This window comes from Phascolarctos cinereus, unplaced genomic scaffold (genome assembly GCF_003287225.1).
Source record: "Phascolarctos cinereus isolate Bilbo 61053 unplaced genomic scaffold, phaCin_HiC Scaffold_3;HRSCAF=262, whole genome shotgun sequence".
In the NCBI taxonomy this organism is placed as follows: Eukaryota; Metazoa; Chordata; class Mammalia; order Diprotodontia; family Phascolarctidae; genus Phascolarctos; species Phascolarctos cinereus.
The window spans coordinates 74,414,881-74,430,861 of record NW_027555736.1 but is presented as its reverse complement, the minus strand read 5'-3'; the positions used below and the strand labels follow the sequence as shown (position 1 = coordinate 74,430,861).

The window sequence follows — 15,981 nt, the reverse complement described above, 5'->3', positions numbered from 1 at the left end:
TCAAATCAATTCTCCCAACACTGACTCGAACACTCTTTATTGTACAATTTCCTGAAATCAGTCTTTTCTTTCAATATTGTCCAGAATCTCAATAATTCTGAGGTTTCTTCTTGTTGGCCTTCTAAATCTATTGCTTTCATCTGCATTTTTCCCAAATCTTTTTCTAGTTATTTTCTGAGCTTGTTTCTCCAGTTTAACCAAATTATCTGACATTTGGCTTTCTTTAGTTGCCTCCATTGATGCAGTCAAACTCTCCATGCCATTTGGGGGGAGTTTGGTTACTATTTCCTCCTGAGATTTTTCTAGCTACAGGTGCCTTTTGTGATTTGGGGGGTTGATTTTACTTCTTCCTTTAATTCTGTAAATATGTTGAAGTCAAGAGACCTAGAGGAAGTCCTCAGCAAGCTAGATGGGCCCCCTATTTCAGATCTAAGATGCATCAACCTAATTCTGATTAGTAGGTTCCCTTAGATACCTCTAGAGGAAGTACTGGTACAATCAGTTGTCACTTGATTCAGTTGTTTGCCAGCATAGTAGGAGGCCCTCCTATTTGTGCTCTAAGATGTCACTTGCAGCCTCTCCACCTTTGCATCCAAAGTACCCTATTCGCCCTACGATATTAACAAAAAAATAGTCCAGGCAGCAAACAACAAAAACCCCTGGCAAGATCCCTCGAGTTCTACCCTGGCAGATTGATTTCTGATTGGGTGTGAAAAGCCATGGATGGCCCCACATGTAGGCCACTGCCCCCACATCAATGCTCAGAGTACCAGGAACAGCTGCCTCTTCAGCCACACTCCTCTGACCCTGGAAACTAAGTGCTGTCAACCCCAGGGGAGAGCCATTAAAGCTGCAGCTCCCCCACAAGAAAGAGACATCTTTAAAAGGCTAATAAAGTTCATAAGTTTGCAGTTTAAGGGGGAAATTATTACCACTTAGGGTGAGAAAATTGCCTCCAATGGGCAATCCCACCTGCCCCTCTCAGCATGGCTGCCCATCAAGATCAGATTTCCAACCTGGGGCCAATCACTCTCACTTGAAATCTCCACAAAATCTGTCTGAATGAAGCAAAGGGGAAAAAGGGTCATTTTTATTAAGCTCCTATTTTTCAAACAGGTGGTCCTTCTGATCACAGAGCCCCAGAGTTACCATGGTGATCTTCCAACAGCTGTCTGGGGAAGCTACAAGGTATAGGCAGGCCTTCAGGGGATTCCAGGGAGGGTAAAGGGCCTGGGGGAGGGTCAGCAATCTAAATGGGATTGGTTTCCCTAGGGGAAAATTCTGATCTAAATTTTCCAGTGGGAATCCAGAACTGAACTAGTTCCCTTTAGGTCTTCAGGACCATGGATAATGAAGGGTCTGACCCAATTTAGACCTAAACCCATGAGACCAAGCCAATTTTACCCATGTAAAAAGACCTATGAGCCCATTCTTGTAAGGATACTAAGTTCAAGACCAGAACCACTCATGCCAAACCCTGGGGATTGGGTCCAGAATGGCCCTCACTGCTTCAGGCTCTGCATTCCTACCACCTATATAAGAGGCCTGGTCACAAGTAGCTTGTGGCGAGCAGGACTGAAGTGAGAAAAGATCTTTTACTAGTCTAGTCAACTAGAGCTGAAATTTTTTTTAAAAAAATTTCTTTCCTCCAAGGCACATCTGCATTATTAACCTAAAGAATAAAAATATTCCAGGGCAAAATGAATCCTGATTCAGTTAACCAAGGACCATAGTATTTACAAGGGATTTCAGAGATAATCCAGTTCAACCCTCTCATTTGACAAGTGCAGAATCTGAAAGGAGTGACTTGTTTACACAATTAACAAATGTCATCTAGGTCTTAAAGCCCCAAATTCAGGACTCTAAACCAACCAGAAACTGAAAAGCCAGAGAGAAAAATCCCAACCCAAGTGAAATCAGTTGGGAAGAGTTAAGAACACACAGTGATTTCTCAGATAGCCTCAGAAGGCAACAAATTTGATCATAAACTCCATATCAGAGCTTCTGTGATAAACTCCAACAACCCCCTAAGATTTCCTCGGGGGTGTGGGAACCAAAAAAAAACCGTTATGAGCCTTTAACCCCAGAACTCTTGGGTCTTCAAGTCCTGGACACCCATATTTTACTGAGGAATTCACCAACATCAATTACTAAAGCACACCAAGTTGTTATGCCTTGTTTTGGTTATGCCAGGACCTGAACATTCAAAGGGAAATCTCCTCCAATAACTGACTCCACTGGGGAGGAGAGAGGTCAAAGGGAGTTAAAGAGGCCTTCACAATTCTCCTACTGACAGATAGCAGCAATAAGTAAATATTCCTACTCCCCTAATGCAGGGACTTGCACGTGGTGAGCATTTAACACACATTTGCTGAATGAATGAACAAATGAATGAATGAAGTGAATAAATGGATAAGCAAGGGGACAGGTCTTATATGCCTGACTTTCCCTTTGAGATATTGGTCCAGATGAATGAGGGCAGCTGTTTTTCAATAGAGTCATACAGGAAAGAACCAAAGGAAAAGTCTTGTCCAAGAGGAACAGTCAGCTGAAGCATGTCCCCCTGGAAATCTCATTCACTCAAATCTCTATCAAAAGGGAAAGAGAAAACAAAAGAGACAGGCTTACTAGACCAATCTGCACTAAAACCAATTTGGTTACAAATGGTGTTAGAACAATGGCAGAATTGGGCACATCATGGTCTTTGTTTGTTTTTTCCCCCAACACTCTGGGCAAGGAACACTCTCCCCAAATGGACACCAGCCAACAAAAGCTTCGTTAGCAGCTGCTGCTGCCATGGTTACTGGCAACCTCATTACTCGCTATCATTTCCAGGATCATCCATGATTCTCACACACAACCTCCGTACAATAGGAGTTAAACATTGGATGTGACAGCAGAATTACCGAGAAAGAGAACTGAGTCACTGTAGGTGTCCTAAGCACATCAGGTTAAGAAAGCCAACCCCTTGCAACTGAGGGAATTTTCTGGAATCAGGAGAATCAAGGGGAAAGAGGAGGGGTTAGTGATGGCAGGAACATCTACTCTTTAAAAAGTTGTCTTAAGCTGGTCCCCAGACTTCAGAGGGAGAGAGTCTTTCATGGACCTCCTGACCCCAAAGAGTCAACGTGGGAGCAAGAAGAATCTAAATCACAAACAGTCTCTTAAGTAAAAGGGCCTCTTGCCATATGGTCCCACTGCGCCTATTAGAGGCATTCCCAGCACTTGGGTGCTCAGCGCAGAAATGACGGAAGACATGTATGGGGACAGGAGGAGGAATAAAATGCTTGTTGAATTGTTGAAGAAACTGCTTAGGAACTGAGAAGGGAAGAAGAAGCCTTCCTTCAAGCATCCCTCATTCCCTTTTGGCTTAAGTTGGTTTCAAGGCAATACTGGAGGGCACTGAGGATAAACTGCCGCCATCTTTCTGGCTCCAGAATAGAGGGAAAAGGAGACTCCTTAAGGCAGGACTTCACAAATGTCTCTCTCCTCTGAGCTGCACAACTTCCTTTGAGAATGTGGGCTTGAATGAAGCACTGACAGTCATGTGAGTGGAAGTGGGTTTGTCTGGAAACTCGGGCATTGGAAAGCCATTTACAAGCCCAAAGGCCCCAGAATGACGTTCCCTGTCTGTGCTTGCTCCAGCGAAGAGGAAGGGGAAACAATCTGAGAGTCACAGAGAAAGGACACAATGTTCCCCGGAAGCTACACAGACTGCAACAGGGGCTAGGCTCTCCATCCTTTCTAGTGGAAAATGAAATCCAGGAAATACCCTTTGATACCAATGAAAATGCTTCTCTTATTACTTGGTGGTACAATGGAAAAAGGGTTGGATTTGGAGTCAAAGGCCCTGGGTTCAAATTCTGCTTTCCTCATTTGCTACTTGGAGCAGTAGAGTCCAGGAGACTCATCTTCATGAATTCAAATCTGGCCTCAGACACCTGCTAGCTAGGTAACCCTGGCAAGTCACTTAACCCTGTTTGCCTCAGTTTCCTCACCTGTAAAATGAGCTGGAGAAGGAAATGGCAAACTAATCCAGTATCTCTGCCAAGAAAATCTCAAATGAGGTCACAAAGAATCAGGCAAGGGGGCAGCTAGGTGGTACAGTGGATAGAGCACTGGCCCTGGAGTAAGGAGGACCTGAGTTCAAATCTGGCCTCAGACACATAATATGCATTAGCTGTGTGACCCTGGGCAAGTCACTTCACCCCATTGCCTAGCAAAAAAACAAAAACAACACACACACAAAAAAAAACCCCAAAAAATAAAAAAAAAAACAAAGAATCAGACAAGACTGGGAGGAAAAAAAACTTTAGGCAAGTTGTTTTATCTCCATAGGCCTCAGTTTCCTCATCTGTAAACTGAGAAGGCTAAACTACATAGTCTCTGAGGTCCTGTGAAGATTTAAATCTATAATCCAGGGGCAGCTAGGTGGCACAGTGGATAGAGCACCGGCCCTGAAGTCAGGAGGACCTGAGTTCAAATCCAGCCTCAGACCAAACACTTGACACTTACTAGCTGTGTGACCCTGGGCAGGTCACTTAACCCCAATTGCCTAAAAAAATTTTTTAAAAAAATCTGTAATCCTATGGTCCACTGCATCGTGGAATCAGAAATCACATAATGGCCTAAGAAACTGGCCACTAGTCCAACCAGATAGACCAATTAAGGCCCAGAAATGAGGAAGAATATTCCAAAGCCACAACACAGGGAATGGTCCAAAAATGGCCACATGAGTCGAATGACCTACACCTCAGTTTATAAGATAAAGTCTGTGTGGTGTCTGAGCACTGGACTTGGAGAACCTCCGTTCAAATCCAGGCTCTGTGTGACCTTAGACAACTCACTCATTCTCTCCAGACTTCAGTGTTCTCATCTATAAAAGAGGGGGCTCAGACATATGATACTCACTAACTGCGTGACCCTGGGCAAGTCACTTAACCCCGATTGCCTTCAAAAAATAAAAATAATATAAAAAGAGGGGGCTGGTATCCTATTAATGATCTTCCTTGTTCAATTCTGGATCTCCCCCAACAATTTCCTAACTGGTCTCCCTATCTCCTTTCCCAGCCCCTTTTGCACATAAATTATATCAAAATTATATCGTATTATACCAAAATATATCAAATTATACATAAATAAGTCAAAACTTTGATTTCATTAATATAGGAATTCCCTCTACCAATGGATGGAAGGAAAGAAATAAATATTTCTTAAGTGCCTATTGAGAACAGGGATTTTGTTTCTGGTTCATAGCCCTAGTGCCTGGTTCGATGTTTAGTAAACAGTTCACTAAATGTTTGTTGAATGAATGAATGAATGATCATCCCAACTGCAACCACCAGAAAGGAGACGAGGCCCTCCCTCTCAAAATGGTTCATGCTATGCTGTATGGTAGCTGCCGTACAAGACCTGGTCATCATCTGCTCTGAGTAATAAGTATTTGTATGGTGATAATTACTGCACTTGAGAAGAAAATCCCATTAAGAAAGAGTCCTGCTGAGCTGCTAATGCCAGTGCTGAACTGAACTGAACTGAAGGCGCTGCTCAGCAGATATCCCAGCTGATCCCAATAACAGGAGCCGATCCTGCCATCTCCATCCCTCCTCCTCTTCCAAACCTCTAAGTGCAATCACAGAATGTCACCATTAGAAGGGGCCTCAGAAGCCACCTGGTTCAACCTGTCCCCTAACAAGGACCCCCACCTACAGCATCCTCTGTGAGTGATCATCCAGATGGGGACATAGGACTGTCAGAGATCCCCTAATCCTCCATCCACCTAAAACAATGTAAAGGAAATGACGTTATGGCCAATCTTCACTTGAGAGAACACACCATAAGGCCCACCTCCCATTTCTCAGGAGAGGGTAAACCACAGGGGTAGCAGGAGGCCTGCACTGGCCAGTGTGCTGGCTTACTTTAACTCTGCTTCTTTTACAAGGGAGGGGTAGGAGAGGCAGGGGAAGTGCTGAGATTAAGAAGTGACAGCAATGTAAAAAAAAAAAAAACAGTAAAATATTCATTTTTAAACAATTAGGGTGGAGGAGCAGAATGGGAATAAAGAATATGGGTCAATCCCCAAAAGCCGCTTCAGGGCAAGCTGGTATCCTGCAGGCTTTCCTTACTTCATTTAAGAGGACACAGAAATTTATGGTCACCAGGAACTAGGAAATTGCCAGTGTAGTCAAAGCTTTCTGTAGCTTTCAAGTGACAACCCAGATTAAGGGAAGAAGGGTGGTGGTGGAGAGGGTTGGGGTGGGGGATGTAGTGAGAGGAGCCTTCCTTTAATTTTTTAGCATTAAAAGATTCCTACTGCCTTCTTTGAAATTTTCCATCCCCCTAAAAATGACAATTGTCTCTATAGAATACAAATGCAATGATGGTTCGTGTTGAATGAGAAGAATAAAGTTCTTTAATATCCTTGGGAGAAAGTACATAGGATGCTTGTTAGTGTCTTGTGCACTGAAATTCAAATCCTCTTTCCAATTCACTGATTCTTGGGTCCTGCTGTCCAAACTCCATCCTGCCTAGCCTGGACTCTGAACTGGGAGAAGAGGTTCTATTGCATAGCAATGAGAATTGCTGAGGGGAGGTAGATCTTCCATATATCAAGCTGTTGCAAAAATGTCCTTCCTGTGTCAGCAAAGTCCTGGGAAACTGAGTTCTCCCTGGAAAGGTAAGTTGAAACTTAAAAGAAACTTACATGGGAACATTCATCAAAAAGGGCCTGGAAACATCTGATTGGGGAAAAAAAACCTGAAAGTGTTTGTAGTGTAAACAAATGGGCTCACGGGCAGGGGGGCTAGCAACTGGTACATGTGGCATGGCAGACAGAGCACCAGTGCCTAGCACATGGGAGATGCTTAATAAATGTTTATTTATTTATGCTTATTTCCTCATCTGTGGAAAAAGGGGAGGACCAGATGATCTCTAGACTTCCCTTCCAGCAATGAAACCTGTGCCAAGCTAAGAAGTTCATATTTTCTCGGATGGGTAACAGACAGCCATTGAAGGTTGGAGTGAAGGATAGATTAGGCGGGAAGGCCAAGTATGGATGGGGCCATTACAATAGTCTAGGTGAGAGGAAATAAGTACCTGGACTATAATAGGCTATAACTGAAGGGGAAGGGACAGATAGAGGTAAGATAAAGAGGACTAGGAAACTAACAGGATATATGGCAGTGAGGAGAAAGGAGATGATCAAAGGTTTTTCACAAGTTTCAAGGTGCAGTGTCAGAAAAATGGTAGGGCCACCTACAGAAACAAAAAAAAAGTTAAGAAGAAGGGCCAGTGGGAAGGGAAGATGCAATGAAGAGTTCCATTTTAGACATTTGAGCATTTGAGATAGTAGATAGACATCTACTTGCAAATGTAAGGCAGACAGGGGAAACATAGGACTGGATAGGGGGTGAGGGGAACCAAAGCTGTTTAAATAGACCTTTGAACCAAGGTTCAGAGTTCAGAGAGCAAACTTTGAAGGTCAGAAAGGCAGTTAGATGGTGTAGTGGATAGAGGGCTGGACCTGGAATAAGTTCAAATGTGGCCTCAGACACTTACTAGTTGTGTGACCCTGGAAAAGTCACTTAACCTCTGTCTGCCTCAGTGTCCCATAAAATGGAGATGATAATAGCACCTACCTCCCAGGGTTCCTGTGATCAAATGAGACTATCTGTAATGAACTTAGCATATCGCAGGTGCTTAATAAATGTTTGCTCCTCTCCCCCTTCAAGAGTACTTGCTTCTCCACATTCATTAGTATCCCCACCAAGCCAAAACACTATGGATGGAAGTGTTGGAAAACATGGGTTTGAGGAAACTTAAATAAAAGTCTCTGTAACTAAACTGGTAACAAAACATTTGAGTCACAGGCGAGTGAAATGGAAAGAGCATTGGAAGGAGTCAAGGTAGTGAGCATTTATTAAGTAACTACTATGTGCTGGGCACATGCTAAGTGCTGGAGATATAAGGAAAGGTTAGAAATAGTCCCTGCCCTCAAGGAGTTCATAGTCTAAGGGATAGACAACACGCAAACTACTCTGCACATAGAAGGAATATACAGGATAAATTGGGGATAATCAAGAGAGAGAAGGCACTAGAATTAAGTATTAAGAAAGGCTTCCTATAGAAGGTAGGATTTGAGTGGGGACATAAAAGAAGCCAGGGAAGCTGGGAGCCAAAAAAGAAAGGCAAAAACAGACTCTGACCCCAAAAAGCTCTCATTCTAAAATGGAAGAGATAACATGCCAACAACTGTGTATAGACAGAAAATATCCAGGGTAAATTGGAGGTAATCTTTGGGAAAGACTCTAGTACTGGTAGGAGGAGAAGAGAGGATGGACTGGAAAAAGACTCTTGCAGACAACAGGATATGGATGAGCTGAGCCTTGAAGGAAGCCACTTCATGAACTATGCATTCTGGATACTACAATCCAAAACCTATATGAAAATACATCACACTTCAGTGCTTTGAAAGATCCTTGACCTCCATGAAGTAATCTCTTTATCTATCAGTGCTGATAACAACCTAGTCTGGGGAGTTACCAAAGGGTTTTCCAAGAACAAGGGAAGAGAAGGAAGTCCATAAATAAGAGACCAGTAAGTTCACTGAGACTTTCTTGCTTTTCTCTTTTATCTTAGGTCCCCTAAATCAGAGGGGGTCCCTAGGGGCAATGATTCCTGGCTAAATTCTAGAACATATAGGGTATCCCAAAAGTCTTAACGCGGTTTTAAGCTTTAACTACACTAAGACTTTTGTATTTTAAAGGGCTAGTTGGTGAAAACTAGATGTGCCAACAAAGCTTCATTAAGAACAGATATTTCAAGACTAGCCTCACTTTTTTTTTCATTAAAAAACCCTTTACATTCATTTGATGTTGTTTTGAAATCAGGTGAAAATTAGGTGAGGGAGGAAAAATCTAAGTAACAAATACAACTGTGGAGCACAGCATCTCCCAAAAGTTCACTTTTTTATAGAGTTAGGTGATTGTCAGATCAGGGGAAGGCTGTGGATATATTCTACCTACATTGTATCAAAGCTTCTCTGCCTTCTTACAGAGAAGGCAAAGAGACTGGCTAGATTAGAAGACAATAAAGTTAGATGATTCATAGCTGGACTCAAAGAGCAGTTAGTTGTTAATGGTTCAATGTCAATGAGGCAAGTCATCTGTAATAGAATACCCGAGGGATCTGTGGTTGGCCCTGTGCAAAACATTTTTTATAAAGGACTTGGATAAAGGCATAAATAGCAGTCTCATCAGATTTGTAGATGACACAAATCTGAGAGGCACGGCTAACGATGGATGACAGAGCCAGGATCCAAAAAGATTTTCACAGGATAAAACACTGGGCTGAATTTAAGAAGATGAAATTCAATAGGGATAAATATAAAGTTTTACACTTGGGTATAAAAAAATCAACTTCACAAGCACAATATGGAAGAAAGATGTTTGTCTAAAAAAGACGTAGAGGGTTTATTGGATTTGGGCTTGATGTAAAAAAGAGCATCCCTGACAATTAGAATTACCCAAAAGTGAAATGGACAGTCTGAGGAGATGAGAGGTTTCCCTTCCTTGGAGGTCTTTAAGCACAGGTCAGATGACTATTTGTGGAAGGCATTCTTTTTCTGATTTGGGGTAGACGAGGGTACCTCTATGTTTCCTCCCAGCTCTGAGTTTCTATGATTCTGTAATATCATGCACAAACAGAAGCATCTGGAGGACTTCATTATATATAATCTTTTCTCAATTCTTGCCCTGAGCAAGACATCCTCCATTACAGTAGCAAGCACCATTGGCAAGCACATCTCTGACTGTTTTATTCCTTGTTTGCCATTAATAATCAGAGGGTCATTGAACAGTAGTCTCTTGGGAGACACATGCTCAGTTCTGAAGGAATTTAGAGTGACACAGTCAATGCCTTGGTCTTCATGATGACAGCAACTAGCTAGCTAAGATTGATAGAGGGCTCTTTGATTTCTACAATGCTTTACATATGGTACCTCACTTGATTCTCCCTACAATCCTGGGAGGTAAGTGCTATTATTGTCGTCATTTTAAAGATGAAGAAACTGAAGCAGACATAGGTTAAATTTATTGTCTCAGGGTCACACAACTAGTAAGTGGCTGAGATAGTTTTTGAACTCAGGTCTTCTTGACTCTTGAGTCCAGCACTCTATCAACTATACCGATCAGCTTCCAAATAATTTCTTGTCGCTCAGTTGTTTCAGTCATGTCCAATTCTTCATGACTCCACTTGGGGTTTTCTTGGCATAGCTACTGGAGTGGTTTGCCATTTCCTTCTGTAGCTCATTTTACAGATAAGGAAACTGAGGCAAATAGGGTTAAGTGACTTGTCCAGGGTCACACAGAGCTAATAAGTGTCTGAGATCAAATTCGAACTCAGGTGTTCCTGACGCCAGGCCTGGAGTTCAATCCACTAGCTTCCTTCAAATAAGAATAGCTAGCATTTATATAGCACTTTGAGGTTTTGCTATATAAATTAAGCTACAAACGAGGGCTGGCCAAGGAGCCAGGAAGAGCTGCTCACTGAGTAGACTTCGAAGGAAAAAACAGCTTCTGTTCCCACTCTCTTCTTCCCATCTCCTGAATATGTGGCATGGAACTCTTACAGGGATTTCATGGGACACCACATGAAAAGAGTCACTCTCCCTACCACCACCAACCCCCCCAGCAGTTATGGCATCAGTTCACACACGGCTGCATGTATATGAGCTGTCAAGGTAAATCTGATCCTGGGTCTCAAGGTCTTACTGCCTCTTCTGCTTTGTGTTTGTTTGCCTGAATGTAGGAAACTAAACATCAATCCTGAGATGGATGTCTCCAGTATGGCAAGCAACCTCTTGAGTCCAAGAAGTAGGACTTCTGGTTCCTCAGTTAGAACAGTTAAGCTGCTCACTTAGAGAAGCTTGAAGAGTTTTCTGCCACACTATACACAACTTGGAGAAAAGAACTACCAGCAGGAGGCTGAGTCCATGCCCTGTCCTGGCTGACCAAAAGATATGAACCTTGAAGGAGCTGCTCAAAAAATGCAGAGCCAGGGGCAGGTAGGTGGTGCAGTGGATAGAGCAGAGGCCCTGAAGTCAGGAGGACCTGAGTTCAAATTCGGCCTCAGACCAAACACTTGACACTGACTAGCTGTGTGACCCTGGGTAAGTCACTTAACCTCAATTGCCTAAAAATTAAAAAATTAGGGGAAAAAAAGTGCAGAGCTAAATATGAAGGTGAAATGCCAACTCAATAGTCACACTAAATGTTGTAATGTTTTAGTATCTTATCTCTTCGTAGACATAAGAGTATGGATTGTCATACCATGTTTTAAGTCTTTGTTAATACATGCTTATGCGGGTTTTGCACTTCTTCTATGTGGAAGAAATAAATAGCTGTCCTATACCTGACCTACACTGTACACTGGGTACCTTTATGATTCTCCCAAAGGAACTAGGATCCAAAATTGGTAGCCGGCCTGTCACTGACAATGAAAACAAAATTACAAACGCTGACAAAGTCGTTCTATTTTACGCCTGTTTGCTGTCCTCCAGATACTTTCATCACCCAGGAATGCTCTTGGAATGATGTGGCTCATTCGGATCTCACGCCGATCTTTCCAATACGTATTTTTGCTTTTTGCTGCGATAGAAGGCACTGCTGCTAGTAACCTGCTGTGCTTCTTGGAAATGTTTTACAGATGATTTTATATCCTAAACCATCACTGCCCTTGCCTGTCACCTTTATCTAGCTGTCAAGGAGGTTAAGTTTGCTGGTGAAGAAGGATTCTGAGCTCTTTGTAACATTAGTTACAAATTTGCAGGAAAGTCTGCATTTGCAGAAATGGTGATCATCAAGGTCAGTATCTTCTGCCTTTTTTTTTCCATTTTCCACTATGAAGCATCACGGACTCATCTGAACAGGTCAGGTTGAAACTGTTGCTGCTGTTTAAAGTGTCACCTATTCATCTTTAGCTTTTTTTCTAAGTTGTTCATTTTGACCTTTGCTCTAACTAGCCGATAGACTAACACCACACAGCCGATTCTGATGACCTCCGTATCAGTAACTAGTTGTTTCCTATATCTTAAGATATAGTCATTTCATGTTTAGTAAAATTTCACATTTTTTTTAAAAATAAATTTTATAATAAATATCTATATATTTAATCAAAGCAGAGTAGTTCATTTTTTTAAAGCTAGGCCAAGTAGTTTCCTCTGAATCCTGGCCCAACAAATAAGAAGATGCTTTCTGGGACCCCTGCTCCTTAGCTCTTTATTTTAATTGTTCCATTACAGTAAATTATTTAGCATCCCTTCTCCCCCTCCCAGCTCACCCCCTATAGCTGCTCTAGCTGAACAGCATTTCCTTAGCAGCTGTGGGGGCCTCTGGTGAGCTCTCTGCAGAAGCCTCTGCTGGAATCCAGGGACGATTCCACATCATTTGAGGGAGACGAGACTAACCAGTGTTATGGAATATGGGATCATAAAGTTGCTTGGCCACACAGGCTGCCATAGAAACTACCCAGAGGACAAAAGAGAAATGCACAGCTGCAGACTATAAAAATTTCACAGCCTCAGAAGAAGCTGCTGTTTCAGTCACTGATAGCACTCGACACCCATATTGATTAGAGAGACGAATTTACCACTGTTATTTTAAGTCCATGTGTGCACTCTTTCCTGGCTCTCTCAAATTTCTTGTGTTTTTAAATCTCTTTTCTTTACCAAGTAGCTCTTTCTTGGTCTATTTAAAAGACACATTATATTTCTTTCCACTATTTCCACTATTTCTCTCAACCCAAAACCAGCAGATAATAATAATTCACATTTCTACCATCTCTTAAGGTTTGCAAAGAACTTTCCAGATAATAATCCTGTGGAATAGATACTGTAAGAAATCTCATTCCCATTTTATAGACAGGGAAACTGAGGCCCAGAGAGCTCAAATGACTTGCCCAAGATCACACAACTAGTAACAGAACCATGATCAAAGCCTAGTTCTCTCCTGACCCCTCAGAGTAAAAAATTAGACCTCTCCACTTTCCTCCAGAATAATTTACTCCTGGGGCAAAACGCAAAATCCTCCCCTTTATCACTCAGCCTACCCTAACTCCACCAGTCTAACATTTATATGGATTCTATCTCATTTCATTCCATACAGTTAAATAGCTTAGGAGAGTTAAAATAGAAATTACATGGAGGGGGGTGGGGAGGAAAGAGACCAAAAATGAATGATCAAATCTTTTCAACAAAAAATTTTTTTTCAAAGGAGAAGGAGGTTATTCGGGGTAGTAGGCACTGCAGAAGGTGGGTACTGTATCAGGGAGTGCAGAGCTAGCCACTGTTTCAAAAGAGCAAACAGAGATGAGAATAGAGAGGAGGGAAGCTCTAAACCCTGGCTCTATCCTGGTAGACCTGAAGAAGGAATAAATTGAATTGATGAATGTCATCAAGGGTTCCAACTCTTCCCTATGATTCAGAAGCAGAATCTCAATCCCCATCTCAACTCCCTGTCCCGTATTTGATCACAAATGGCCAATACACTTCAGAGGACATTAAACTGGGGGAACTTACAGAATGGGACAGTAGGAGGTTCTAGGGGAAAATGTCTGCTTCCTAATTGCTGACCTTAGTACATAAAGTTTCATGGAGAAAAATGATCCCCTTAGGGTCAGATTTCTGTCTCTGACCTGCTGGGAGCGATGAAAATGTGTGAAAAAGTTATCAAAATATGGGCTCTTTGATTGAGAGCCACTGGATTTGCACAGGAGTGTGGGAAGAAAGGGCAGACTGGCTTCAAAGGAAGCAGCTCAGCCCCCTCCAAATTCCTGTTCCAAAATCTATTGGTGCAATAATCTCTCTGCTAGTACAAAGGCTCTGTGTGTGTGTCCAAAAATCCATCACACACATGCGTGTATCCTGTAGATGTAAAATGAGATGTACTATTGGTCTGGAGCAATAGACACTACCAATTTGCATATACAGAGCCTGGATAAGGCTCTAAGCACATTACCAAGCTCTGTAAACACACACATGCTACCCCTACATTCTGTCTCCCAGCAGTGTTTTCCAGGAGAACTATAAAAGATATACAGTTTCTTCAAGAATTCAAGGCAGGGGGTAGCATGAGGGCAGTGAGTAGAAATGATGTTTTTATTACTAAAAATAACAAATCTCTCTTTAAAGAGAGTTCCCTGCCCCACAGCAGGAAGAGGGGGACAAGAGTATTGTCACCAGTTCCGTTCTTGGCCTGGTATTTACCAGGTTTCCCTCCCCCATCCCTTTGCCAGGCTTATCCACAGCTCCTCGGATGAACCAGATCAGTCACAACCCAAGCTCCCAATATCGAAGATGTCCCAAGGCTATGCTGTGACATGTTTCATTCCATTGTTTATCTGGACTGGAGATGAAGAGGGGTAACCAGGAAAACTAATGGGTGATACCTGCCAAGGAAGGGATACTGCACCAGGACAAACAATAGGGAAAGGGAGACAGTTCGAGGAGCCTCAACTAAACACCCAAGACACCCCAGCAGCAGCCCAGCAGCCTCCATGCCTGCAAAGGCCAAATGCATACACACCCACATACACATGCACCTCTATTCCAAGCTCACATTTCCCCAAAATGAGGTTTCATGCCTGGTAAAGTAGATGACTACCTCCATTCCAAGGGGGTACCATAAGGATTATCTCATAAGAGATTATGAAGCACCCTGACAACAGAGTTACTATATCAATTCAAAATAGCATAATAAGAGGGGGAAAGGAGGGCTGGGGGTGCAGGTGTGAGTGAGGATAGGGGAGCCAGGGAGCTTATAACCCTAGGGAGGGCCATTTGAATCATCAAGAAGAGGCAAGCAGCTGTGCTTCTGGCTCAGGAAATAACCTCAGCTCCACTGACCAATCCAGCCGCTTTCTACCCAGGGCCCCAAACTGTGCCCTACAGACTAGGGAATTAAATCTAGGCTGGGAGCAATTACGGGGCTAATGTGGGGGGCTGCTGCCTGCTCCCCACTGGGAGTAAACGTAAGGAAAAAGGTACTCATACTCACAGTCTCTCAGTGTTACGCGGAATGTTTTTGGGAACGGCTCTGAGCCCCATGCCATGGCAATCCACAGTCGTCCCTGTGCAGGTGCAGAGAGCAGGGCAGCCACGGGCACACAGCTGGCACAGGGAATTCCACACCAAGAGCCAGACCTCTGGCCGGAGCCAAGCAGAGTGGCCACCCCTGTGCTTCAGAGCCATGGTACCCACAGATAGTCCTGTTTCAGTGCCAAAAGATTGGATCTTTTGACCATTACAGTCCTAGGCTTGGCTCCAGGCACCACACAGGTTTGTGCGTAATCCCAGGTAAAAATAAGGTAGGGGGGGAAGGAAATGGGAGGAAGAGAAGGAGAAAAAGCTTCTTTCCTCTGATGCTTCAGAAGTGTCTGGATGCAAAGCACCTTCCTCTTCCAGTAGCTATTCCACTGCCTCTCTGGATGGATGGAGTTCTCTAGAGTGAGCTTATCTCCTCTCCTATTTCTCTCCCTCTCTTTCCCTCCCTTCCTCCCTCCCTCCCTCGTTCTGTCTCCCTCCCTCCCTCCCTGATTGCTGCGAAGAGGAAAATGGGAAAGCCGCGAGCGCACGCACACACACACTCACACTCACACCCTCTCGCGCGCGCATACACACACTCACATCCAGCAGTCATCCATCAATCTAAAGGCACAAATATCAGCCCTGACTCCTCCTACCCCGTCCCTCCCGGCTCTCCCCAGCCCCAGCCGCCGCAATCTTCAAACGGCCACTCAGCTCAAGTGGAGCTGCGTACAGTTTCAAAGGTGCAACCCCAGCGCACCGCAAAGGAAGGGGGGCCTGGGGTGTTAGGGGCGCGGGGGCGGGGGGGAAGGCTGGGCGGGGGCGCTGGGGCTCGAAGGGGAGGAAGGGGAGGCTCAGCTGGAAGTAAGGACGAAAGCCGAGTCTGGGCGCTAGAAGAAGCG

General features: G+C 43.6%; 1 protein-coding gene across 2 annotated transcripts in view; it reads right to left on the bottom strand.

Annotated features, from left to right (window-relative positions):
• The window catches only part of SLIT1 (slit guidance ligand 1), a 241,731-nt gene extending 226,187 nt beyond the window's left edge, over positions 1–15,544 (bottom strand). For both annotated transcript variants that reach the window (XM_020997034.2, XM_020997035.2), the window contains exon 1: positions 15,051–15,544. In XM_020997034.2, coding sequence (XP_020852693.1) covers positions 15,051–15,244 — 194 coding nt within the window. In that variant the 5' untranslated portion in view covers positions 15,245–15,544. The remainder of the gene's footprint in view (positions 1–15,050) is intronic.
• Between the last annotated feature and the right edge of the window lie 437 nt (positions 15,545–15,981).